The 26,744-nt window shown below is 44.2% G+C and overlaps 1 protein-coding gene across 1 annotated transcript in view; it reads left to right on the top strand.

Moving 5' to 3' along the window:
• LOC115560912 (TRPM8 channel-associated factor homolog) overlaps nucleotides 1–26,744 on the top strand; it is a 27,090-nt gene extending 346 nt beyond the window's left edge. The window contains exons 2-12 of the mRNA XM_030380566.1: nucleotides 83–915; nucleotides 1,163–1,379; nucleotides 1,751–2,048; nucleotides 2,377–2,678; nucleotides 3,197–3,371; nucleotides 3,488–3,579; nucleotides 19,373–19,583; nucleotides 20,891–21,127; nucleotides 21,207–21,430; nucleotides 25,132–25,245; nucleotides 25,378–26,744. Coding sequence (XP_030236426.1) covers nucleotides 278–915; nucleotides 1,163–1,379; nucleotides 1,751–2,048; nucleotides 2,377–2,678; nucleotides 3,197–3,371; nucleotides 3,488–3,579; nucleotides 19,373–19,583; nucleotides 20,891–21,127; nucleotides 21,207–21,430; nucleotides 25,132–25,245; nucleotides 25,378–25,620 — 2,751 coding nt within the window. The 5' untranslated portion in view covers nucleotides 83–277 and the 3' untranslated portion in view covers nucleotides 25,621–26,744. The remainder of the gene's footprint in view (nucleotides 1–82; nucleotides 916–1,162; nucleotides 1,380–1,750; nucleotides 2,049–2,376; nucleotides 2,679–3,196; nucleotides 3,372–3,487; nucleotides 3,580–19,372; nucleotides 19,584–20,890; nucleotides 21,128–21,206; nucleotides 21,431–25,131; nucleotides 25,246–25,377) is intronic.

Genomic DNA, 26,744 nt, shown 5'->3' with positions numbered 1-26,744 from the left:
TTCTTAAAGCACATATTTATAGAAACATAAAAGACAAACTGAGTTACATTTTATGAGTTTTATTATGTGCTCTCCATTCCAGGAACTACGACTACCTTATGCTTCACCAAATAAAAACAAGGATACTACATCTGCTTCACCAAGCTTTCAGCTTTGATCCAACAACCAGGGTCAGAGCCCTTTAAATTGGGAGAAACCTTTGCTCCAGTTGTCCCGCCTACACACTTCACACTCCCATAACCCTCAGAGTATTGCTCCACCCCACCCCAGCCTAATTATGGGCACCCTGTCTCACCATGAGAAGGCCTACATCTCCTTAACCTCAGGCCTGAAAGAGCTAGACCTTCGAGGGCCGGCCATCCCAAGCGACCTGGTCCTGATAGGAGACCACGCCTTCCCTCTGGCCATGAACGCCGAAGGCCAGGTGCTGATGGCCGCCTCCCTCTTTGGGCGTGGACGCATGGTAGTCCTGGGTCATGAGAGCTACCTGACTGCCTTCCCCGCCCTGGTGGAGAACGCCCTCACCTGGCTCAGGGGCGATGGATCTGAAAACCCCCTGGTTGGTATTCACCAGAGCTGTAAGCCAGTGGCGGATAACCTCTGCCGGTCCGTGTTCCAGGCCCAGCTGGTGGGGGGCTTCCTCCAAGACCTGGGGTTGGGGGTGTATGTGGTGGATGCCTACAGCATGGCTCCTGATGTGAAGTCCCTGGTGGAGTTTCTGAAAGCTGGAGGGGGGCTGTTGATCGCAGGGCAGGCCTGGTCCTGGGCTGGACAACACCCCAAGCAAGACGTTCTGAAGGCCTTCCCAGGGAACCAGGTGCCCAGCGTGGCGGGGATCTACTTCTCTGAGCACTGTGGAGAGGTTGATCTTCTGCCCGTTTATCCTCAGATTCCAACCTCCTGGCTGGCTGTGGTGTACGTTATTTGTTTGTTTTTGAGCATCAGCATTATTAGACTTGCTTTGCTTGTATCTTTACTTTATTTGACTTGGCTATAAGTGTGATACAAGACCACTCAGCATATGTGACGATACAGACTAGGGACAACGTCAAGCCAACTAATCCAGTAAAACAACTCAACAAAATATGATTTTAATTTTGTCTGTTTAGGTTAAACCCATTGTGATGTTCCTTGTTCTCTTTCATATATTTCCATAATCCAGAATTGGCAAGGACTTTAAGGATGATTTGGAGTCCCTTCTGCAGGGCGTGTCCGAGTTGGACATCAGCGGTGGCGCGATAGCCTCCGAGGTCCTCGTCCACGGCCCTCTGGCCTTCCCCATCGGCACCACCCCGGACGGACGGGCTTTCCTGGCTGGAGCCTACTATGGCCGGGGCCGGGTCATCGTGACCACACACGAGGGCTTCATGGGTCGGCAGGTGGGGTGAACAACATCTCCGCTACGGTTTGGCACTTGCACAACTGTTTGGATAAGGGGAATAGATAATCTGACCCAAGTAAGGCAACACAATAGGCCAGTTCAGTATCTGACAAAGGGAAGGTTGAAAAGCATGCAAGCATACAAGCTAAATTTGAGTAACTACACCGTTTTAAAAAGAAAATTACTTTTCTAATTCCCAGAAACACGATTAGTAAATTAGTAATCAAAAGTACGTTGTTGCTTTGAGACGGTGCATGGTATACTGGCACGGAGGAAAGCATTGTATCATGGCAACAGTCTTGTTTCTTAGGAGAACAGCCTGTTTACTATCAGCCTAATAAAAGCGTCCATGTCTGACTTTTTTTGCAGAACCTCGCTCCATTTTGGAAGAACGCTCTCCGTTGGTTGGATGAGGGCCGTAACGGGGTCTTTGGAATCCTGCCAAAACTTGACCACGCCATGACCCTGTTCAGCCAGATGGGGGTGACCTGTCAGAAGTCAGGCTTCAGCAAGGACCTGAGTGTGTATGTGTGCACGACTTACAGCAACAAGCAGGCAGAGGAGATTCAGCAGTTTGTGGCTGAAGGAGGAGGCCTTCTGATTGGTGGCCATGCCTGGTACTGGGCCCAGAAACACCCGGGGCAAAGCCCAATGAAAGATTATGAAGGTAGCCAATGATGGAGTCTGCTCCCATTTTGGTCTGATATATACCTATATAGTTTGTACTGCCATCGCAGACAAGGTCGTCCAAGGCTGTTCCAAAATGAGTTTCTTCAAGAGCAGTGTACTTTGTCAAATTTGAATAATTTCCCCAAAATATAAATTAACATTCTCAGAAATCAACCGATTGACATATCTTCCTGAAACCTTCTAATATATGTGTTTCACCTAAATCTGTTGATATAATTGTATTTTAACAAACCGATATGGCAATACACTCAGATCTTTCAGTTAATTCTGATATGCAGTGCTTTGTATTATGTACTGTTCACCAGGGAACCACATCCTGAACAAGATGGGCTTGAGTGTGCTGGGATCCACAGTCAAATCTGGATGCTACAAGGCTCCCGATCCCGCCAAGGCCTGCAAGGACAACTACCACTTCCGCCGCATGCTGCGGCGCTTTGCCAGTCACGTGACCCAGGGGGAGGAGCTTACAGCCCACGAGCTGGTCGGTCTGAAAAAGCTAGGAGGCGACTGTGCCAGCTACCTGAACATGAAGGCCCACCACTGCCCCTCCTACACCCAGGTGCTGTCCACCCTCACTGAGATTGTGATGAGGTCCGGCATGCCAAAGGTGAGCATCCCAGGATGGATTTTGCACTTCCACAAAAAAACTTCCTTGTCCCATCTTGTGTGTCTGCTACCCTGTACGCCTGATGTAAAACGTGTGTCTCTTCTACTGCTTATGCTCTAACAGCTTTTGTTTAAGGGATTCCTATTTTTTTCCCCCAAATCTGACGGGTTCTATTGTATGTTGTAAAACCAAACTGACCTATTTACCATATTATAAAGGCATTGCTCATACATTTACTTAGTTTTAATATTTAAATATCTGTCTGATTCTCAATTCTCAAGTGAATTTCTAAAAAATTAAGCTAAATGCAGTCTTAAAGTCATTGTCTAGGAGGTTGACTTGGCAGTATAGATCAACATGAATATGTTTTAGTTGTTCTCTTTCTCCTTGCAGATGTTGAGTGTAGTTTTGACTTTTTTTAGGCTAGACGTAGGAATCTAAATGTGAACATAAAGGTTATTCAGGTAAGATCATCGGTCATGTTGTCCCTGTTGGCGCTGCCTCTGCTCTGTCCTCAGGTGTGTGGTAGCTGCCCAGTGAGCAGCCCCAAGGACCACCTCCTCCTCAGTATAGGGGCAGAGGTCTACAAGGTGTGCCCAGATCCAGACGCTCTCCTGCCCTACCTCATCAAGGACAATCCAGCCATGTGTGTGTTCTATAACTACAGGATCCCCATCAATGTCGACACCGCAGGTCAGTGGACTCACGATACTACACATGAAGTTGATCATATACGTGTGTTTACCAGGCACTCATTCCCTGTATACTTTGCAACTGTGTGTGTGTGTTTGTGTTTTTGTGCGTGTTAGGTTCAGAGTGGATCAGTACTGGACTCTACCTCTCTCCTGGTATGAAGACATACATGGCTTTCCCTGCACAGATTGTCAACAAAGGATGGCATGTATGTACAGCATGTGTGGCTAATCTAGCTCCACTCAAAACTAGAGATGGGAATTGATACGAATTTCACGATTCCGTTTCCGATTCTGCTTATCGATCCGATTCCTTATCGATTCTCTTATCGATTCTATATATATATTAACTTAATGTAACATTTAATAACAAATAATTTGGAACACTGAACAGATTTGAACAGAAAGAATACTATTAAAGTATAGCTAAATTAATAAAGAAATAACCAAAGATTGCAGTTGGAGGATGCTTTTTGCTGGTAGGCAAAAACCCTCAACTGTTTGGTTGGTTTAGTCAAATATCTTTATTAGCGCTTCTTATTAGGCTATGTAGCTTAAATAATGACATAATCAGGCCGTAACAACATGCAACATGTTTAATAGCCTAACTTTCAATAGATGGGGAAAAACATGAAAGTCTAACATGAACGTCGCAATAACGAGGCATAGTGTTACGAGTAGCATATGTGTGTGCGCGAGAATGGCAGTGTGCGTATGCGTGTGTGAGTGACGTCAGCGAGTGAGTGGACAAGCGAGGAGAGCGAGCGGTAGCGCGTGTGTCTAGTGAAGAAGCGAACGAGTCCGGTAGAATAAAGTAATAATCGGTGGCCGCTTCATTCCGACCTATAAGCAGACAAACTGCCAGTCAAATCACACAAAACAATAGAGACAGGATCACACAGGCAATTTTTTTCGCGCTTGGCCCACTCTGAATAAATGTCATTCATATGAGGACTTCGACGGCTGTGGAGAAATGCAATCCATCATCACAGATAGGGCATCACAGATAGGGCATCTCGTCGCATACTTACGGCATCGATAGGAGGGGGCGCTGTCAGCAGACTATTATTTAGACAAATTATTAGCAAATTTCAATCGGACAATTTGACCGGAGAGTTAGAAAAGGCATATCGCGCTTCTGCCTTCTCACACCGCGAGACAGGTTTGTGGCTTTGAGTGTCGCGATTTCGGTTTCGATACGCGTATCGTTACAGCCCTAGGGCCTACCTAATAAACCGTTGGAACTAGGGGTGGAACGGTTCACAAAATCCACGGTTCGGTTCGGTTCACGGTTTCGTGGTCACGGTTTTCGGTTCGGTTCGGTATATGTTGATTATTAGGAAAATCTATTATGTCTTGGATAGTCAAGTTAAAACTGAAAGAATGAAGCAGTCTGACATTTGATACATCATTGTGACAGTCTTAGGTTGAGATTCTGGCACTGCAAGAGAGGAGACATTGCTAGTTCCAACATGTGCTTCATTTATTTGGTAAACAGAACTCAAAACTCAAAACTTTCTCTTGAACTGAAAGTGCAGTGTTTGAAAAACAATCAAAGAAAAATAAGGCTGGATTTCTTACAAACTTAAAGTGCCACTGTGTTATCTCAAATAACAAAATAAATAATCCAGTAAATAATCATCAATATAAAATATAGCATAAACCAAACTAACACATACTGCACTGCTTAAACAACAAGGCTCTACTCATTGTATTCTCATGTTCTTCTGCAAGAAGATCAGTTTGTCCACATTCTCTGCCAAAAGACGAGATCTACTTGCAGTGACAATGTCTCCTGCTGTAGAGAAAACTCTCTCACTTGGTACAGATGTACCTGGGACTGCAAGGTAACGTCGAGCCAATTTAGCAATATGAGGGTACTTGTGCTCGTTGCTTCTCCACCATGCAAGTGTATTTTCATCCACAGGAATGCATCCTGTGAGCCTGTATGCCATGACCTCCTCCTCAGTGATCTGGGACAAAGTCTTGGTGGTTCCCTTCTCTGATGTAAAGAGCTCTCCAAAAAGCTCTGCCATGACAGATTTTTTCTGAGGAGGAGATTCTTTTGATGCCTCTGGCTCTCCAGCTGAGGATGAACTGGCCACCTGGGCTTCTCTGGGTTGAACCTGCATGATAAAATGACAAATAGTATGGTAGTTTTAAAAATATTGATAAAAACAAACACTCTCATAGCAGCAAAGACACTAAAACTATATGCTCTACTGTACACTGAGAAAATACAATAAATGCAAAGGCTCAAGTATTCTGTTTAGTTTTTAAAAAAAGAGAGAAATTGTAATTATGAAAAAAACACATAAAATTTAGTACTAATTACAGAATAAAAAACAATACCTGCTCTTCAATTTCCATGATCTCTCTGGTGTAGATTTTCTGAATAGAGTCTTCTTCCAAGTAGGGCAGGGACTTAAATCTTGGATCCAGGGCTGTGCTTCTGTGCAGATAGTCCTGAAGATCAGGGTCCCCGTATATGTCTTTCAGGTTTTTAGTGATGGCTGCCTTAGCATCTTTGATGGTGGCGCTGTCCTCTTCACTGGGTGTCATGGATTTCAGTATCATCTTCTGCAGAGGGATGATCATGGACACTGAAGGGGATGTTTCTGTGCTCATGAGTGAATCTTGGTTAGGTCCTCTGCCAGTTTTACCTCACTGTCAGTCAAAACAGCAATATCTTTGACATTTTTCCTAACATCTTTGTCCATCAGAGCAGAATAGATGGAAGCTTGCTGCTCCAAATAACGCTCCAGCATGTCATATGTTGTGTTCCAACGAGTTGGGACATCATGAATTAGTTTGTGAACTGGCAATTGCAGCATCTCCTGTTTAGTTTTTAAGGCGTGGGTGGCTGTTGTGCTCCGATGGAAAAATGCCACCACTTTCCTCATCTTCCCCAGGAGCCGGGATACCTGATTTATTGAGACTGCATTCTTGGCTGCAAGATTAACAGTATGTGCAAAGCAGCCAATTTGTGGCCCCAGTCCAGCTGTTGCATTGACTGCATTCACCATATTTTTTGCATTGTCTGTAGTAACAGGGATTGTGCTGCTGCCCCTCTGCAACTTCCATTCTGTCACTGCTTCCGTCAGTGCTTCAGAGAGATGCTCGCTAGTATGGCTCTCATAAAGGGGGCGCGTCTGTAAAACGGAGCTTTTCATCTCCCATTCTGAGGTAATGTAATGGACAGTCACAGTCAGGAAACTTTCAGTAGCCCTGGAGGTCCATCCATCACTAGTTAGCGCTACTGATGCTGTGTCAGACAACTCTTTAACAATTTCTTGTCGGGTCTCTTCATAAAGTGCGGGTATTACCTTGTTGCTGAAGTGTTTGCGGGAGGGGATTTTATATCGTGGCTCCAGTGCTTTAATCATGTGACGGAATCCCGCACCCTCCACCACGGAATAAGGCTGCATATCTTTGGCGATGAAATATGCCACTCCTTTAGTTATGCATTTCGCCCTGTCTGACTCGTCACCGTATGCCTGTTTAAAAGCTGCGGGGAGTAGAAGTTGTCCTTTCGCCTCTGCCCCTTTCCCCCTTGCACTGCCAATTTTCTCACTGGGATGATGTCTCCGCAGGTGAGCCGACATGTTGCTTGTGTTGCTATTAAAATACACAACACGCGTTGCACAATGTTTGCAAACTGTGGCACTTTTGTCGACAATTTTCTTGCCGCCGTCATCGTAGGTCACTCTGAAAGCAAAATGCTCCCATACAGCAGACCTATAATGTGCTGCTGGCGCGTCTTCCAGCTCCTGTCCTTTCCCACTCGCCATCCCCACACAACTCTCCACAACTAATTTTCATCTGCTCCCGCATAGGTTGCTTTGCTACTTATTCTTGTTTACTACTGGCGGTTGACTTTAGGCGCAGTACCGCCACCTTCTGCTCTGGAGTGTACACGCTTCGCCTATGAGAAAAAGGAGCAGTGCATGAACCGAACGGAACACACGCGAATTGAACCGAGACAGTCGAACCGAACGGTTCGGAGTGTTTTCATAAACCGTTCCATCCCTAGTTGGAAAACACAAGACCGGAAACCATAGCAACGCCGGTAAACAAACCCCGAGAAACCCAATCCCTATGAGAGCTCCCCACGCTACGGCCATCAGGAGGCGCACAGAGCTGTTGGCCGTGATATTATATATACAATTATATACTATTATATACGGAGCTCCGGGAGTCGCAAACTGCAACAATCACTTTCTCCTCCATGCTGCAGTTCACCCCGGACTGCACTCCACTGAGTTTAACGGTTGAACGCTGATTTGCTGTTACGTTACACATGTCACTCAGTTGTCACGCTGTTGAACGCTGATTGGCTGTTATCACACAATTCGCGAAATTCGCGTCAAAGTCGAAATATTTCAACTCGAGCGAATTTGTCGCGGCGCAAAACTCGTGAACGCGCTCGCCTGTGCACGGCGAAAGTGTGGCCCGACAAAACAAAATCGCCGGTTTTCGCTCACGAAAAATTTGCCCGATACGCGTCTCTACGTTCACTTTGTATGAGATCTTGTCGCCCTGTGACGTTTGGTGTGAACGCACAATGCGCTTCGTCACACTAAATTTGTACCGGTGTTCTGGCAATTTCTGCTCCCTTGTCAGATTTTGCTACCGTAGTGCGACTCGATAGCGAAGTCTATCAAATCATGCTACCCATCAGAAAATGCTACCTTACGTCACAAGCGTGACGTAAGGCGCGTGTGATCAGTAGAACAATCGAGTCTATCAAATAATGCTCCCACAGCAGAATCATGTTATTTACACCACTACTCACCCTATGTTAACTGTAAGAATATGGGGAGCATATTTTGATGCTTGTTTATAACGTCTTTATTTAAGATAGCAGGGGTAAAGTATGTGGATAGACCAATCGCCTCGGCCAAATAATGCTCCCACTGCATAATCACTAGTGGTGAAATGGATCAGTGTGTCCACGGTTCGGTTCAGATAACCGTTTTGGGCCTCGGTTTCGGATACGGTTCGGATTAGGATCATGTCCGTGATAGTAAAAAGGCTGACTTTTTTTTGACGGAGGGTTTGGGGGAGTAACACAAAAATTAATGAGACCCACAGGCTATTTGCAATGTGTTAATTGACTGCAATCAGACAACTTGCAAGGCTTTTTTGTGCAATAAATGTTCCCCTAAATGCATTTGAAAACATGGTGCACTGAGTGTAACATGTAAGGGATAACGGCCGACGAGGCTTAGAACTCTGGCGACGAGCGCAGCATGAAGCCAGAGTTGCCTCAACCTGTCCATTATTTCCATCGAACCGGTCGACCTCGAAGGCCGTTATCCCGCTTATCACCCGTTTGTATTTATCTCCCGTATATTTAGAATATAATTGTATCAATTACTTTCTTTAAATTTAGGAATCGTTTAAAGCCCAGTTTGTTTTGAACGCTGACAGGCTGAAGGGAGGGGCGGGAAAAGTCTCATTGGCCCGGGCAGCACTGGAGAGAATGCATTCCGCTGGGTCCTAAACACCCTTTGGTATCGGACGTAGGCTACAGTAGGCAAAATACGCTACATAAGGCAATGCCTTCATGAAACCGAAATCCGCGGATCTCCAGAATGCTCCGAACTGTGGTAAACGAACCGAACGGATTCGGATACAATTCGAATCCGCTGCAGGCCTAATAATCACATTATTTTAAACCACAACTCGCCCTATGTACACTGTAAGAATATGGGGAGCATAATATGGCGAAAATTGTACTGGGTACGTAATCAGATTACGTAACCGTGCGTTCACACCAAACGCGACGGGGCGACAAGATCCCATACAAAGTGAACGTAGAGACGCGTATCGGGCGAATTTTTTGCGAGAGAAAACCGGCGACAAGTTTTGATTTGTTGCTCCACACTTTTGCCGTGCACAGGCGAGCGCGTTCACGAGAATTTGTTGCGCGAAAAATTCGCTAGAGTTCAAATATTTGAACTTTGACGCGAATTTCGCGTGATGACACGTGATGACAGCCAATCAGCGTTCAACAGCGTGGCCACTGAGTCACATGTGTAACGTAACAGCCAATCAGCGTTCAACCGTCAAACTCAGTGCAGTGCAGTCCGGGGTGAACTGCAGAATGGAGGAGAAGGTGAATGTTGGCGTTTCCGACTCCCGGAGCTCTATATATAATATAATAGTATATAATTGAATATATGTATACATAATATCACGGCCAAAAGCTCTGCGTCGCCTCCGGATGGCTGTAGCGCGGGGAGCTCTCGTAGGGATTGGGCTTCTCGGGGTTTGTTGACCGGAGTTGCTATGTTTCCGGTCTTGTGTGTTCCAACGGTTTATTAGGTAGGCCTATCTAATAAATCTCTGTCTATTCAATACTTCATTCACTGCCTCTTCCGTGATCATTACAATATTATGAATATACTGCGTTGGGTACTCCGACGTCTCTCCCTCTTCCACAAAAGGTAAAGACATGCAATGGTGGTTATCTTGTTGTGGCGCGACCAATTCGACAAAACTTGCAGAGCGACAGATTATGATGTGTGGCGCGACAAAACTTCGGCGACAACGCGAACGGGCGAAAAATTTCACGTTTGCTGTGAACGCACAGTAACTGTGTGTTCACACCAAACGCGAAATTTTTCGCCCGTTCGCAGTTTCGGCGGTTTTCGGAAGCGTTCTGAGGCGTTCTACGCATAGCTGTAGACCATACTACACTGTCAAGTGTAGTACGGTCAAGTAGTAGACACTGAACAGAAATAGTATGTACTAAGTATTCGGATTCAGCCCTAGTGTGACAGCGCCATGTTTGCTGCGTTCTGAACCAAAGCAAAGCAGCGTGTGTGTGACGTCATGACGCATTTGCCGCGACCGGAACCGATAAGCGGAATCAAGCAGGCTTGCTAATGATTCCAAGGAATCGGTTGACTCTGCACCGGTTCCGAACAAGAACCGGTTCTCGATTCCCATCCCTACTCAAAACAAAGGACACTACTGTGTTTACGCTCCATAGACGACCTGTGGGGTATTCCACGAACAGAGGTTTAACAAACACTGAGTTAAGCTGAACTCTAGGTTGATTGAACCTGTGCCGACTAACCCAGAGTTTTCGGTTCCACAGCAGCGGTTATGCATTAGTTCAATGAACTCGGGGTTGGTTAACAGAGGGTTGTGCGCGTCCACGCCAAACCTAAGAAGACATGATGTATGGATCATGGAAACCCTGATCGAAATGGCGAAACGAGCCGCTTATTTCAATGAAATGGAACTCCAGGTTCTCCTGGACAGCTATAACGAGGAGAAGGACATTATCACACGAAAAGGGAACGCTAAAGCCTCTGCAACCCGGAGAACCAAAGCCTGGCAGCGGATTGCCCAATTATAATCAGAATCGTGAACGGGCCTCTTCTTGCCAGGCACCCAGCCTGGTTTTTGGGGGGCTCAGAAAAATCATCCTAGCTCAGACTGAAACTGAACGTTAGCTTCCACACATGTTGTGTTTAAAAAATAACAAACTTCTCTTTGTTTACTTATTTATCGAGCCATGAAGTGATTTCAGTCCACCGTTGCAACCTATTAAAGCTATCGCTAAGTTATATGTAGACCTGCATGATTTTATGCAAATGTACATAACTAAATGTCAGAGGTAGTAGCAAAGATATGTCTTTTTTAACTTTCAAGTTTCTTGTAGCTGTAACTGAATAATCACAATCGCGTTTCTAGTAGTGTTGTCCGTCACGATACTGTATTTTCTAACTTCGACAATATACCTGGAAAAATATCGATATTCTATACCATTTTCGATATCAGGGGAAAGGTTTTTTTCAGGAAAGAACATACCCAAAGTAAATAGAGTATATCTCCACAACTGCAAGGGCGATAATGTCATCTTTGTGCCGAAAGAAAGATTGTTGTGTAAGTGAAATATTCAATGGGGATAATACTTGGTTAAAGTGAATAAAGCCATGGAACACGTTTCGCTGTCTTACTATGAGACACAAAAAAAGGTAGATATCTTACAATTTTGACACTTGACTTCTCTATTTAAAGTTCAGGGCAAATATAATCGAATGCACAAAGCCAAACACTCGCAAATAAATATATGGCCACTAGATTGCGCTGAAGAATATGTTTTCTGATTGAAAACATATTGCAATTTACCTATTTCCTAAGAAACCTTATTCATTGATTTGTTCATGGTGGTTTTATTCGATCAGAATCAACTTTGTGGACAAAATCACAAAGGTAATACTTCATTTTTGGTTGTTAAAAGAAAAGGGGACGTTTCTTCTTAAGTTGTTATTTGCGAGTTTTAGTCACAGAATGATATGGTTTGGACTGTTGGAATAAGTGGAGGCTCAGCTTTCATGTAATAGTTTGTGAGGGTCCAATTTCGTGAAAAAGATCGCTATTGCTGTGCATGTGCACAGTTGTGAAACCCAAAACCGTGTTCTTGCATATGACTTTAGAATTTATTGTTGTCATTGCACATGTTACAGAGCAACTTTCCTTGATAATTGGCGCGACCAATTCGACAAAACTTGCAGAGCGACAGATTATGATGTGTGGCGCGACAAAACTTCGGCGACAACGCGAACGGGCGAAAAATTTCACGTTTGCTGTGAACGCACAGTAACTGTGTGTTCACACCAAACGCGAAATTTTTCGCCCGTTCGCAGTTTCGGCGGTGTTCGGAAGCGTTCTGAGGCGTTCTACGCATAGCTGTAGACCATACTACACTGTCAAGTGTAGTACGGTCAAGTAGTAGACACTGAACAGAAATAGTATGTACTAAGTATTCGGATTCAGCCCTAGTGTGACAGCGCCATGTTTGCTGCGTTCTGAACCAAAGCAAAGCAGCGTGTGTGTGACGTCATGACGCATTTGCCGCGACCGGAACCGATAAGCGGAATCAAGCAGGCTTGCTAATGATTCCAAGGAATCGGTTGACTCTGCACCGGTTCCGAACAAGAACCGGTTCTCGATTCCCATCCCTACTCAAAACAAAGGACACTACTGTGTTTACGCTCCATAGACGACCTGTGGGGTATTCCACGAACAGAGGTTTAACAAACACTGAGTTAAGCTGAACTCTAGGTTGATTGAACCTGTGCCGACTAACCCAGAGTTTTCGGTTCCACAGCAGCGGTTATGCATTAGTTCAATGAACTCTGGGTTGGTTAACACAGGGTTGTGCGCGTCCACGCCAAACCTAAGAAGACATGATGTATGGATCATGGAAACCCTGATCGAAATGGCGAAACGAGCCGCTTATTTCAATGAAATGGAACTCCAGGTTCTCCTGGACAGCTATAACGAGGAGAAGGACATTATCACAAGAAAAGGGAACGCTAAAGCCTCTGCAACCCGGAGAACCAAAGCCTGGCAGCGGATTGCCCAATTATAATCAGAATCGTGAACGGGCCTCTTCTTGCCAGGCACCCAGCCTGGTTTTGGGGGGGCTCAGAAAAATCATCCTAGCTCAGACTGAAACTGAACGTTAGCTTCCACACATGTTGTGTTTAAAAAATAACAAACTTCTCTTTGTTTACTTATTTATCGAGCCATGAAGTGATTTCAGTCCACCGTTGCAACCTATTAAAGCTATCGCTAAGTTATATGTAGACCTGCATGATTTTATGCAAATGTACATAACTAAATGTCAGAGGTAGTAGCAAAGATATGTCTTTTTTAACTTTCAAGTTTCTTGTAGCTCTAACTGAATAATCACAATCGCGTTTCTAGTAGTGTTGTCCGTCACGATACTGGATTTTCTAACTTCGACAATATACCTGGAAAAATATCGATATTCTATACCATTTTCGATATCAGGGGAAAGGTTTTTTTCAGGAAAGAACATACCCAAAGTAAATAGAGTATATCTCCACAACTGCAAGGGCGATAATGTCATCTTTGTGCCGAAAGAAAGATTGTTGTGTAAGTGAAATATTCAATGGGGATAATACTTGGTTAAAGTGAATAAAGCCATGGAACACGTTTCGCTGTCTTACTATGAGACACAAAAAAAGGTAGATATCTTACAATTTTGACACTTGACTTCTCTATTTAAAGTTCAGGGCAAATATAATCGAATGCACAAAGCCAAACACTCGCAAATAAATATATGGCCACTAGATTGCGCTGAAGAATATGTTTTCTGATTGAAAACATATTGCAATTTACCTATTTCCTAAGAAACCTTATTCATTGATTTGTTCATGGTGGTTTTATTCGATCAGAATCAACTTTGTGGACAAAATCACAAAGGTAATACTTCATTTTTGGTTGTTAAAAGAAAAGGGGACGTTTCTTCTTAAGTTGTTATTTGCGAGTTTTAGTCACAGAATGATATGGTTTGGACTGTTGGAATAAGTGGAGGCTCAGCTTTCATGTAATAGTTTGTGAGGGTCCAATTTCGTGAAAAAGATCGCTATTGCTGTGCATGTGCACAGTTGTGAAACCCAAAACCGTGTTCTTGCATATGACTTTAGAATTTATTGTTGTCATTGCACATGTTACAGAGCAACTTTCCTTGATAATTTGCCTCAATCCAAAGTACTTCATCACTACTCCATTTTCCTTATACCTAAACCGTTCGCGGAGGCGCTGCACTTGAGATGCTAGCTGTGTTGGCTAACCTTTAGCTAACACCTTCGAATCACAGACCGCACTGCGAGTGAGTGACAGAAGGCGGGGCTATATTCGCACTGAAGCGATGCGTGTCTGTTAAATCGCTTTCTGAGAGAAGAGAAGACAGTGCGCTGATCAATTGCAAATACTTCTATTTTGTGTGATTTTGCGGAACAAAGGGTTGTTCTGCAGTTTCTAAAAACATTTGAATAAATAGCCTTTATATTAACATCCACCCAAAATCCACTTGCCCGTTCGGGCAACCAGAAAAAATCTCAACTTGCCCAAATTTTCTTTTTTACTTGCCCCGGGCAAGCGGGCAACCGTTAATGTCATTGGCTGAACATAAATTCAGGGCACCCTGGCATGGAGGGGGTACCTGGAGGTACCTCCTCAGAGAGTCAGGTGCAATGAGGGTACCCCACTGGTTGAATCTAGGTTTTTGTGTTTTCTTGTATTTTAGATTTTGTTTGCCTTCGAAGTAACACATGCAAACCGTGTGCGTGCCACAGCGCATACATGTGCTGTGGCACGCACAAATAAAAATGGTACGAATGTCACGTATGGCACGCACAAATAAACATTTGGAACATATATGTTCCAAATGTTTATTTTTTTGGTAACTGGGTAGAAAACCTAAAAGTGACAATTCATAAACTTCACAGATCAAGATGGATTAGTGCTTGTAATGAAGCCGCCGGATACGATCGAACATTCTCCAGTGGATGTAAGTCCGTTAGGACTATTTTATACTTGTATGTTGTAAGTGCCTCTCGGCATAGTACTCAGACAATATTGCTCTTTGTATGATAGGAGGCCGATAAAAATCTTGGATGGGTCATCTGAAAGGACTGAGATGTGCTCAGCATCTCCAACATTATAGATAAAACTACCATTTGCAAAAAACGGAGGTCTACGTGAAAAAGTTTGGAGTGAACTGAGGCCAGACCTCGATTGGTAGTTTTGGCTATGTAAGGCTGGAGAAGGCAAGACAAGGCAACTTTATTTATATAGCACTTTTCATACACAAGGCAGACTCGAAGTGCTTCACATATAAACATTGTCATACAATAAAATAAAATAATAGATAAGTAAAAGAAAAACATATGCAAAGAAATGGGTAAAATAGAAAAAGGCATTTTAGTATTAAAATAGAAAATAAAGGCAAAGTTAAAAAAGCTTTTTAGAAAGTGCAATGTATTTAAGATTTTTGCAGAAAGCTATAGCAAACATAAAAGTCTTCAGTCTTGTTTTAAAGGTGCTCAGAGTTGGGGAAAGTCTTAAATCCTCTGGGAGTTTATTCCAGCTATTTGTTGCATAGTAACTAAATCCTGCTTTCCCATGTTTTGTGTTTACTCTGGGGATAATTAACAGATTGGTCTCAGAGGATCTTAGTGGTCTAGAAGGCTGATGTAGTGGAAGCATATCAGTTAAATATTTTGGGCCTAAACCATGTAGGGATTTATAGGTTAGCAACATGATTTTAAAATCAATTCTCTGACCTACAGGAAGCCAATGTAACGATTTCAGAATTGGTGTAATATGATCAAATTTTTTGGTCTTTGTTAGAACTCTAGCAGAAGCATTCTGAACAAGCTGAAGCTTCCTCAGAGTTTGTTTTGGGAGACCTGTGAGGAGACCATTGCAGTAATCAAGCTTACTAGTGATAAAGGCATGTACAAGTTTTTGTAAGTCTTCGGTGGACATGAGCCCTCTAAGTCTTGCTACATTTTTAAGGTGATAATATGCCGATTTTGTAACTGATTTGATGTGACTGTCAAAATGTAAATCTGAATCCATGATAACCCCTAGATTTCTGGCTTTGATTGAGGTTTTCAGGGACAGAGAGTGAAGGTGTTGGGTTACTTTAAGCCTTTCCGTTTTAGAACCAAATACAATTATCTCTGTTTTGTCCTCATTTTGTTGAAGGAAATTTCGGCACATCCATTCCTTCACTTGCTCAATGCACTGGCACAGCAGATCTATGGGCCGATAGTCATTTGGTGATAGCGATACATAGATTTGCGTGTCATCAGCATAGCAATGATGGTCAATATTGTTATTTTGCATGATTTGCCCTAGTGGGAGCATGTAGATGTTGAATAAAGAGGGTCCTAAGATCGAACCTTGTGGGACTCCACATGTCACGTTGGTTGATTCTGATACAAAGTCGCCAATGGAAACAAAGTAGTTCCTATTTTGTAGGTAGGACCTGAACCAATTTAAGACAGTGCCTGAAAGCCCCACCCAGTTTTCTAACCTTTCCAGAAGTAATGTATGGTCTACAGTGTCGAATGCAGCACTGAGGTCAAGTAGCATTAGTATTGAGGTTTTGCCAGAGTCTAACCAAATAACATCTGTTTCCCCTGAAATACATTTTTAAATATAGCAGCAACCCCTCCACCTCTTTTCCAGATCTACATGCATCAAAAAAGTTATAGTCTGTGTTAAGACGGATGTCGTTTACAACTTTAATAAGGGCGGTCTCAGTGCTGTGCAGGGGTCGAAATCCTGATTGGAAGGTGTCATAGCAACCAGTTGATGCCAGGAAGTGATTTAGTTGCTGGAGGACAACTTTCTCAATGATTTACTTATGAAGGGTAGATTTGATATTGGTCTGTAGTTGTTAATAATAGAGGCATCTAGGCTCCGCTTTTTAAATGGGGTTTAATAACTGCAGTTTTCAAAGCTTTTGGGAACTTGCCTGACTGGAGAGAGATGTTAACTATCTGCAATATGTCTACTGCTAGGCAGTCGAAAACATTCTTAAAGAGGTTGGTAGGTATAGTATCAAGGCAACAGGTGGATGGCTTTAGTTGTGTCACAGTTTCCACAAGATTTTGAGAGTCTATAACATCAAAGCATGCCATCCTTGCCACGTAATTTTTGCCTGAACAGGGTGGTAGTCCAACATTTTTGTTTGACGTGGAGATATTGATGGCGCGTCTGATACCTTCAATTTTATCAATATAAAAAGCTGCAAACTCATTGCATTTCTGCGTGGAATGGAGATCAGGTGGAATTTCTGTTGGGGGGTTGGTCAGTCTGTCAACAGTTGCAAATAGGGTTTTTGCATTATTAGTGTTGGTTTTAATGATATTGGAGAAAAATGTTTCTCTAGCATTTTTTAAGTCTAAATTGTAGGCACGGAGGCTCTCTTTATAGATATCATGGTGAATATGAAGTTTTGTTTTACGCCAGATGCGTTCGACCTTCCTGCATTCTTTTTTCTGTGCTGTAACCGAAGCAGCTTTTCTCCAGGGTGCCTTTTGCTTTCCAGAAATCGTTTTAACCTTATAAGGTGCAATGACATCTATGACTTTCAAAATTTTCAAATTAAAGTTTTCTACAAGATCATCAGCAGAACATGGGTTTAGAGGTGGTAGCAAGGAGATGGCCTTTTTAAAAAGTACATTAGAATCTTCATTGATATACCGTTTTTTGACAGTGTTTTTTTGTCTGTATGTCGGGAATAAAAGATATGTTAAAGAAAACACAAAAGTGGTCAGACAAGGAAGGATCAGTCACAGAGAGATCAGAAACATTGAGGCCCTTTGTGATAACCAGGTCTAGAGTGTGCCCCTTACAATGAGTAGCCTCTTTCACATGTTGAGACAGTTCAAATGTGTCCAAAATGGTAAAAAGTTTTTTTGCACACTTGTCATTCAAATCATCAGTATGAAAATTTAAGTCACCAGTTATAACTAGACAATCAAATTCTGTGGAGATGCTAGACAATAATTCTGTGAAGTCATCGAAAAAATTTGCAGAATATGTGGGTGGCCTGTAAATAATTAATAGGAGAACTCTGGGGGAGCATTTCAATACAGCACTAAGGTATTCGAACGATGGAAAATCACCAAATAACATCTGTTTCCCCTGAAATACATTTTTAAATATAGCAGCAACCCCTCCACCTCTTTTCCAGATCTACATGCACCAAAAAAGTTATAGTCGGGAGGAGCTGTCTCTATCAGAACGGTTGCACTATTATTTTGTTCCAGCCATGTTTCAGTTAAAAACATAAAATCCAGTTTAGAAGTGTTAATAAAATCATTAACTAAAAATGAGTTGTTATTAAGAGACCTCACATTAAGTAGAGCCATCCTGATGGTGCTGTTGATAGGCTTTAAGGTTGTTTTTGGTTTGGAGGCAATAGATATAAGATTTGTGAGGTTAGCAGTATGTCTAAGTTTCCCTTTGTTTACTCTCTTAGTGGTTACAGCATGAATGCGAAAGTTGCCCTGCTTTGACGTAGGCAACCTTGGGTTCAGCAGATTATGAGAAACTTCCTTTACTGTGTCTACGGCTGAACCCTTTTTTGTCTCAGTAATACTCAGGACTACTATCAGTATGGTGGTGGGGGTGGGGCGCCATCCTTCTGGGTGTTAGCAGCCTGCGGCCATGACGTGGCGATGCTATCATTGACACAGATGCAAGTTTGATGCCAGCATATTCCAGTTTCTTAAATTCGGCTGGAAAATCGCAAAGGGAGTCATTGGAGCTGGAGTTGTTGTTGTGGCTATGGGAGAGATGAGGCTGGATGTCATCGTCGATGGGGGAATGCAGAGGAGGGGGGTGGCCGTTCCTCGCCAAGCCAGCATCAGCGATGGGGGAGGGCACAGTGTTGATGGCGTCGGGCGGGCTATTTAAATATGTTAAAGATTTGCGCGAGAATCTATATCTCTCCAGCAAAAAGTCATCTGATATGCCAAGATGTCGAGCCATGGTTTTATTAATCGCTCCCGGTGGATTGCACGTATAATTTGCGCTCCGATATCAGCAGTTCTCTCATCAAAAGGGAATGCCATTGTGAACACATGAAATCTGTGGTGAACGCAGGTTTAAATACCCAAAACCGGGTTATGTTTCAAACTTAACCTGCGCAAAACCTGCTCCGGCCAGGTTAGATTCAGAGCATATGTTTCTATAGTAACTAACATACCGTGTTCATTTTGGAACGGATAAACTAGGGTTATCGCAAACCCTGGGTTAACTTACCCGGTTATGTGATAAAACCGGCTTTGTGGAATACCCCACTGGAGTACTTTACACATAGTGGCAACATGGCTGCAGTGTACAGAAAGGTTTCAGCATATGAGTGTGGATTCATTTGGTGTCTATTTGACCAAACAGTAATAGTAAAGACTTTTAATGTGCATTCCTAAAAACTGTAGGGCAATGCTGCTTATTGTATGGTCTTAACAAGTCCTTACAGATATGCAAACATAATTCTTCAAAATGTGCATTTATTTGAATATAATTTTTCTTACCTATCAATTGACATCAATATTATTCCAACGGGTTGTTTAGCAGCTCCCAGAGCTGTTTTATGCAAATCAGGCAATGGCATACGAATTGCCCTGACTCGCTCCCTGTTTGCAGGTCCAGATAGGATGTCAGACCGATCACCTCCGCCATGAGACCCTCAAGCGGGCCCCATGCGTCCACGAGCGCTTCCCCGTCACCTCGGAGATGATGCAGGTGTGGAACCTGTGGGGGGGGCTCCTGTACATGGTGACCCCGCCCAAGACGCAGGTGGGAGGTTCAGAGGTCATGGTGCAGGTGGCTGTTCCTTCCCCCTATTACAAATCTGGTGAGTACGTTTTTATCAAATGTGTCTCATGCGAGCGTTTGTTTTTGTGAAACACTGTGAGTACAAACGCATTATTGCTCTGGAACTTGATGACATTTTGAAAAGACGATGTTTACTATTGGGCTGACTATTCCACATTAAAAGTCTTTACCATTACTGTTTGGTCAAATAGACACCAAATTAATCCAAACTCATATGCTGAAACCTTTCTGCAGCCATGTTGCCACTATGTGTAACGTACTCCAGGCAGGAGAGCAGAACTGCAGTCCATTTATGTAAAGAAGGCACTCTATCCAGACACAGAGGAATGTATGCTTGAGCATAATCTCAGTGAAGAAGAGGTTGTAATTAAAAGCAGATATAATCGTTTTAGTACCTCCATGACATTCATATATCCAAAGTACTACTGTGTGTAATTGAGCTCATTAATCACTGCTCGCAATTGAAAAGGTTTCCCAACGACTGAGTGCACAACCTTTGCTGCATATAGATTTGATTATTCTTATGCAGATTCAACCAATATTTTGGGCTGTGCTAGTTTATTATTCAGTGTGTTACACACAGTGACGGTAGGGTAGAGTGTGCTTAGGGTTATGGTCAGTACTGACGTCACACAGAGGGGGCGATGTTGAGGGCTCATTAAGCCATAAGAAGGAACAGATGGCCCTGCGGGAGTTCAGCAGGTGACATTCGGAGTCTGAACTTTAGTCCGATGGACACACGCTGCTTGGCGACACTTTTATGAGAGAACCCTTCTGAGACATATATATACACGGTGATTAAACGATGGGACTTAAGGCGTGGGCTGGCCAGCGGGACTGAGGGTAGAGCCCACCGGGACATGGAGCCGGTGCGGATTGTTCGCGTGCCTTGGCTGTGGACCTTGGGTGAGTACCTCGCACCTATCCCCAGTGATAGGTAAGATTGCACTCACCCTGGGGAGGCTTAGGAACATACTACAAGTTCATCGCACCACGCAGGGACAGATGTTAGGTTACTGGCTGACTACCCTGAGGGATAACAAGCGCACTCACGTAAACCAAGTAAAGGGCTTAGAGTGATACTTCCTCATGCTTTTACTGCTGAGTGGGAACATGAGGAGACCAGCAGCCTCAGCTCTCCCAGGCTGCTGCTCAGGGAGATGTCTCTCAGGTGTGGAGGGGGGAGGATGGGGGCTGATCTGTGATCTGCTGTCCGTTAGCGTGGGGTCGCTTAATGTCTGTGGGCCTGTGGTGAACGTAGATTCCATCGTGTTACTATGGAAACCCATGCATCTATAAGGTCTCTAAGCCGACCTTCTGCACCAGGTGTGACGACGCCGGCCGACTGGGCCCTGATGCGCCAGTCCCCCGCACCCTGGGCAGAGCTGGAGTTTGAGAACATCATCTTCACCGTGCCGTCCGATGCCATCCGACACCTGGAGCGCCCTGATGAAGTGGCGGCTCTCTGGAATAGGATCATGAGGGGGATCGCAGACCTGGCAGCTGTTTCCCACAAATACCCGCGCAAGGAACGTTTTGTCGCCGATGTGCAGATTTCCCACGGTGAGTCGCCATTCTTTTCTTTTCTCTATCTTCCTCTGCCTTAGTGATGGATGAGTAATAGGTTCCTCTCTTCACCCAGGTTGGATGCATGCAGGCTATCCCATCATGATGTGCTCCTCTGTGGCCCCAGAACTGGTTAACCCAGAGGCCTCTGGACGCAAAAACCTCTGGGGCTTCATCCACGAGCTGGGGCACAACCAGCAGAGGGGCTGCTGGGAGTTCAAGCCGAACACCACAGAGTGCACGTGCAACCTGTGGTCGGTGTACGTGAATGAAGAGGTGCTGGGGATTAAAAGGGCAGAGGTAAAAAACTGACCTGGTTTTGTGTTAAATTCGGAGACAGGCAGTTTAAAGTATTTTGCTGTATTCAACTAACAATTATTTTTAAGTATGGAGAAATTCTACTCAAATGATTTGGCTTAACGGTGCAGTGTGAAGGATTTAGATTAATCTAGCAGGGCGGTTGCAGATTGCAACCAGAGCCGGCGCTGGCCGTTTCGGCGCCCTAGGCGACTCGAAATCAACTTGCGCCCTGGACAGGTTTTCCAAGCGGGGTGGGGGGGGGGGGCGCCGGCCCTGATTGCAACCAACTGTACACCCCCAATTTTGGTCGAATTAATTAACTAAACTTAATTAGGTTTATTTGATAAAAATAAATAACCCTTCCAAGACAGGGCTCTCTAAGGTGGTATCTATTTCTTTTTTTTGAGTTACATCGATCCGTCCGTCCGTTTAAACACCCAGCCCAAATTGGTATATTTTCCATGCATTGCATCTTATTCAGACCCATGGTGCTCTGGTAGCACTTATGTTTTCGTCCAAGCACATCAGGCATTTCAGGTCAGATTCAGCTTTATTGGCCAGGTTTGCGAACAAACGAGGAATTTGACTTCGGTCCCTTAGCTCTCTTTGTACAACACTCAACATTTAACCTATTGTTAAAATATAAAAAAAGAAAAAAACACAAAACAGAAAACAGTACAAAAATATTAAAAATAATAAATATAAACGGTTAAGTATACAGAATAACAATACAATAAATAATAATAATTATAATAATATAATAAAATAGAGGGTGGGGGCTAATTCTGAGCGTTCAACAGAGAGACTGCTTGGGGAAAGAAGCTGACTTTGTGTCGGCTGGTTTTGGCAAACAGTGCCCTGTATCGCCTGCCCGAGGGAAGGAGGTTGAACATATTCTGACAAGGATGTGAGGGATCTAGGGCGATTCTTGTTGCCCTTTTCCTGACCCTGGACTGGTACAGGTCCTCAATGGTGGGAAGGTCAGCTGCAATGATCTTCTCCGCAGCCCGTATTGTCCGTTGCAGTCTGGCCCTGTCCCGTTTGGTGGCTGACCCAAACCAGACAGTGATCGAGGTGCAGATGACAGACTGGATGATGGCTGAGTAGAAGGTGGTCAGCAGCTCTTTAGGCAGATTAAACTTCCTTAGTTGTCGCAGGAAGTATAACCTCTGCTGGGCCTTTTTCTGGACAGAGTAAATGTGGGGACACCATTTTAGGTCCTGTGAAATGGTTGAACCTAGGAACCTAAAGGAATCGACAGTGGGCACTGTGTCGTTCTGGATGGTGAGGGATGGGAGTGGGGGGGGACTTCTCCGAAAGTCCACTGTCATCTCCACAGTCTTGTTGTGGTTTAACACCATGTGGTGCTGACTGCACCATTGGACCAGCTGTTCCACCTCCTGTCTGTAAGCAGACTCATCACCATCCTGGATCAAACCAATGACGGTGGTGTCATCTGCAAACTTCAGGAGTTTTACGGACGGGTTCTTTGAGGTGCAGTCATTGGTGTAGATGGAGAAGAGCAGCGGGGAGAGGACACACCCCTATGGGGCGCCAGTGCTGATGGACCGGGTTTTGGAAGAGATGCTCCCCAGTCTGAGATGCTGCTGCCTGTCAATCAGGAAGCTGATGATCCACTGACAGGTGGTGACAGGCACTTCGAACTGGGTGAGCTTCTGATGAAGGATTTCAGGGACGATGGTGTTGAACGCCGAGCTGAAGTCCACAAACAGGATCCTGGCATACGTCCCTGGGTAGTCGAGGTGGTGCAGTATGTATTGCAGTCCCATGTTGACAGCATCATCCGCCGACCTGTTTGCCCTGTAGGCAAACTGCAGGGGGTCCAGCAGGGGACCTATAATGTCCTTCAGGTGGCTCAACACCAGTCTCTCAAAGGATTTCATGACCACAGACGTCAGGGCGACAGGCCTGTAGTCATTTAGTCCTGTGATGGAGGTTTTTTTGGGGACTGGGATGATGGTGGAGCATTTAACAGGTTAACATTTACACAGGTGTCCGAGATTGTTCACCCTCTCGGACTCGGACAGCAACTTAACCGGTTTGTGGGTTAGAAAGGGAAGACCCGTATGGCGACACATTAGTGCCATAATTCACTAATGTGATAAAAGATGCATTCGGGCGTATTATATTATTCCACACGCGTAGATATTAACTGCGAGCGCGCGAATGATCTCTGCGCGCGCAAAACAGCCTCTCGCGCGCGCAAATTACCTCAGCGTGCGCAAAACCTCTCGCGAAAGATGTTTTTACGCTCTCGCTCGAATTTAATTTTGGCACTATGGGGGAGGGAACCAAGGCAGGGCGGGCTTTCCTATGATTGGTCGTTTCTGAAGCGCGATATTTGAATGACAGCCCTCCTCACATTCAATTCTGAATTGTACAGTAAATGGCTGAAACAATAGTTACTTATTGTTTAGTCCTGTGATGGAGGTTTTTTTGGGGACTGGGATGATGGTGGAGCATTTAACAGGTTAACATTTACACAGGTGTCCGAGATTGTTCACCCTCTCGGACTCGGACAGCAACTTAACCGGTTTGTGGGTTAGAAAGGGAAGACCCGTATGGCGACACATTAGTGCCATAATTCACTAATGTGATAAAAGATGCATTCGGGCGTATTATATTATTCCACACGCGTAGATATTAACTGCGAGCGCGCGAATGATCTCTGCGCGCGCAAAACAGCCTCTCGCGCGCGCAAATTACCTCAGCGTGCGCAAAACCTCTCGCGAAAGATGTTTTTACGCTCTCGCTCGAATTTAATTTTGGCACTATGGGGGAGGGAACCAAGGCAGGGCGGGCTTTCCTATGATTGGTCGTTTCTGAAGCGCGATATTTGAATGACAGCCCTCCTCACATTCAATTCTGAATTGTACAGTAAATGGCTGAAACAATAGTTACTTATTGTAACTCTAGATTATATGAGTATAGGCGCAGCCTTTTAAGGCTATCGCTATTGGGTTATCCCTAGGCGTGAGCCGTAGCACTGAAAATTTGTAATCCCCGACCACCAACAGCGTGGGCCTCAATTACGTCCGCATTTCGCGGATATAGTCGGGCGCCGGCGGACGTTCTGCTCCCAATAAACAGCTTTTCTTCAGCTATTTAAAGGACAATGAGGCCGACACTTAAAAGGCTGCGGCTATACTCATAGAATCTGGAGTTACAATACGTAACTATCGTTTCAGCCATTTACTGTACAATTCAGAATTGAATGTGAGGAGGGCTGTCAATCAAATATCGCGCTTCAGAAACGGCCAATCATAGGAAAGCCCGCCCTGCCTTGGTTCCCTCCCCCATAGTGCCAAAATTAAATTCGAGCGAGAGCGTAAAAACATCTTTCGCGAGAGGTTTTGCGCGCGCTGAGGTAGTTTGCGCGCGTGAGAGGCTGTTTTGCGCGCGCTGAGGTAATTTGCGCGCGCGAGAGGCTGTTTTGCGCGTGCTGATGTAATTTGCGCGCGCGAGAGGCTGTTTTGCGCGCGCAGAGATCATTTGCGCGCTCGCAGTTAATATCTACGCGTGTGGAATAATATAATACGCCCGAATGCATCTTTTATCACATTGGTGAATTATGGCACTAATGTGTCGCCATAGACCCGCACCCTATGAGGATATAAAGGACTTATTCTATTGTACCGAAAACACAACCATTCAGATTTGCTCTGTTGCATACCTTGCAGGCACATCCGGCTTTGAAGCCTGAATCTCGGTTGTCTCGCCAAGAGGAGTACGTCAAGAGTGGCAGAAATCTTGCGAGCTGGACTATGTGGGTGGCCTTGGAAACGTACCTACAGGTGAGATTTAAAAATAGTTAATTATTATTTTACACAAAACTCAAGCTTTTGATTAGTTACCAAATTAGGACTCACTCACCCCTACATACGGTCTTCCCTCCCTCTATATTTCCCTTGCTCTCACTACCTCAGCTCCAGGAGGCGTTCAGCTGGGCAGCCTTTAAGAAAGTGTTCGCCGCCTACCACGACATGAGCGACGTGCCTGGGGACAACAAGGGCAAGATGAACCTGTACACCAAGACCTTTTCCATGGCCGTGGAGCACAACCTGTGTGCCTTCTTCAAGGCCTGGGGCTGGCCCATAGAGGCCGCCACTGAGAAGGAGCTGTCCAAGCTACCTCCGTGGACCAACCACCCCATGGCTCGCTATCAGTGAACCTTCCTATTGCTTCTGAAGAAGAGACCATCCGTCAAGGATGGAAAGCTATGTTGTGGGACTCAAAGGCTTCTATTCATTTCCTTTTTAAATGCTATTGCACTAGTTGTGGTTGGTTAGATTGCACTTTATATATTTTTATATATTTTACGCAGATTTAGTGAGCTAAGCTAGATGTCTTAATTATGAAGTAGGCCTACTTAAGCTCAGTTGTGGCTAAAAAAATCGAATTCCGTTATTTTTCATGGGCGAAATACATTGGCCTTTGTGTCTTTGGAAGTATGTTATTAGCAATTTTAAAACAATTTGTTATGTTCTTAAATGTTCTTTCGAATGAATATACATCAAATAATGTAAAAAGGTAATAACATGTGTTATGATTTTGCTCTCACACCCCTGGGATCAGAATTTTACATCGTTATGAATTATGTGACCCACAAAATTATCCAAATTGATATTTGACGGCATGGTTCTTACGAAATGAAGGGTGTTTTTTCCTCAGAAGGAAGGTCAATCTTTTTAAATGTATGTGTATTGGATTATGTGTATTTTTTTCTTTGTTTTCCTATCAATTATTACATTTTACTGTGGGCCTTATGATGTGAAACTGAATCTTTAACACAATCTATATAAGACAAATTCACCTAATGTTTCTGTCAGTTCATCGAATTGCCTCAGGAAGAGGGTTTGTTCCATTATTTAACAACAGTAGTGAGATTAAGAAGTGCATTAATATATTAGCTACTAATTGTAAACAGTTTCTCTTTAGGACCATTGACCCTCTCTAAGCAAAAGGCAGCCTTCGTTAACGTGCATACCGGTCGACTTTGCATCGCAAGCCATTGTCGCTTATGGTCGTTCTGACAGTGGAGCGCCCCAACTGGTCAAAGGAGGAAGCTCTGCCTCCAAATGTTGAGGTGTATGCGACATGGTTGTTGGGCCATTGTCAAAAACCACACAGAAAGGTCAAAATACAGAGAAAAGATACAGTGCTATGATGGAGAACAGAGAGAGTGAGGATGATGGAAAAATATGAACGGCCTAGAGCAAAACCAGAATAATCGTAATCGAAAAACAATTTACATAAAAAAAGCATTAAATTGAGAAAAGCATGTTGCATAAAA

Source organism: Gadus morhua, chromosome 16, assembly GCF_902167405.1.
Source record: "Gadus morhua chromosome 16, gadMor3.0, whole genome shotgun sequence".
NCBI classification, from domain to species: Eukaryota; Metazoa; Chordata; class Actinopteri; order Gadiformes; family Gadidae; genus Gadus; species Gadus morhua.
Note: the sequence above shows the minus strand (reverse complement) of the source record. Positions and strands in the feature narration are given on the sequence as shown.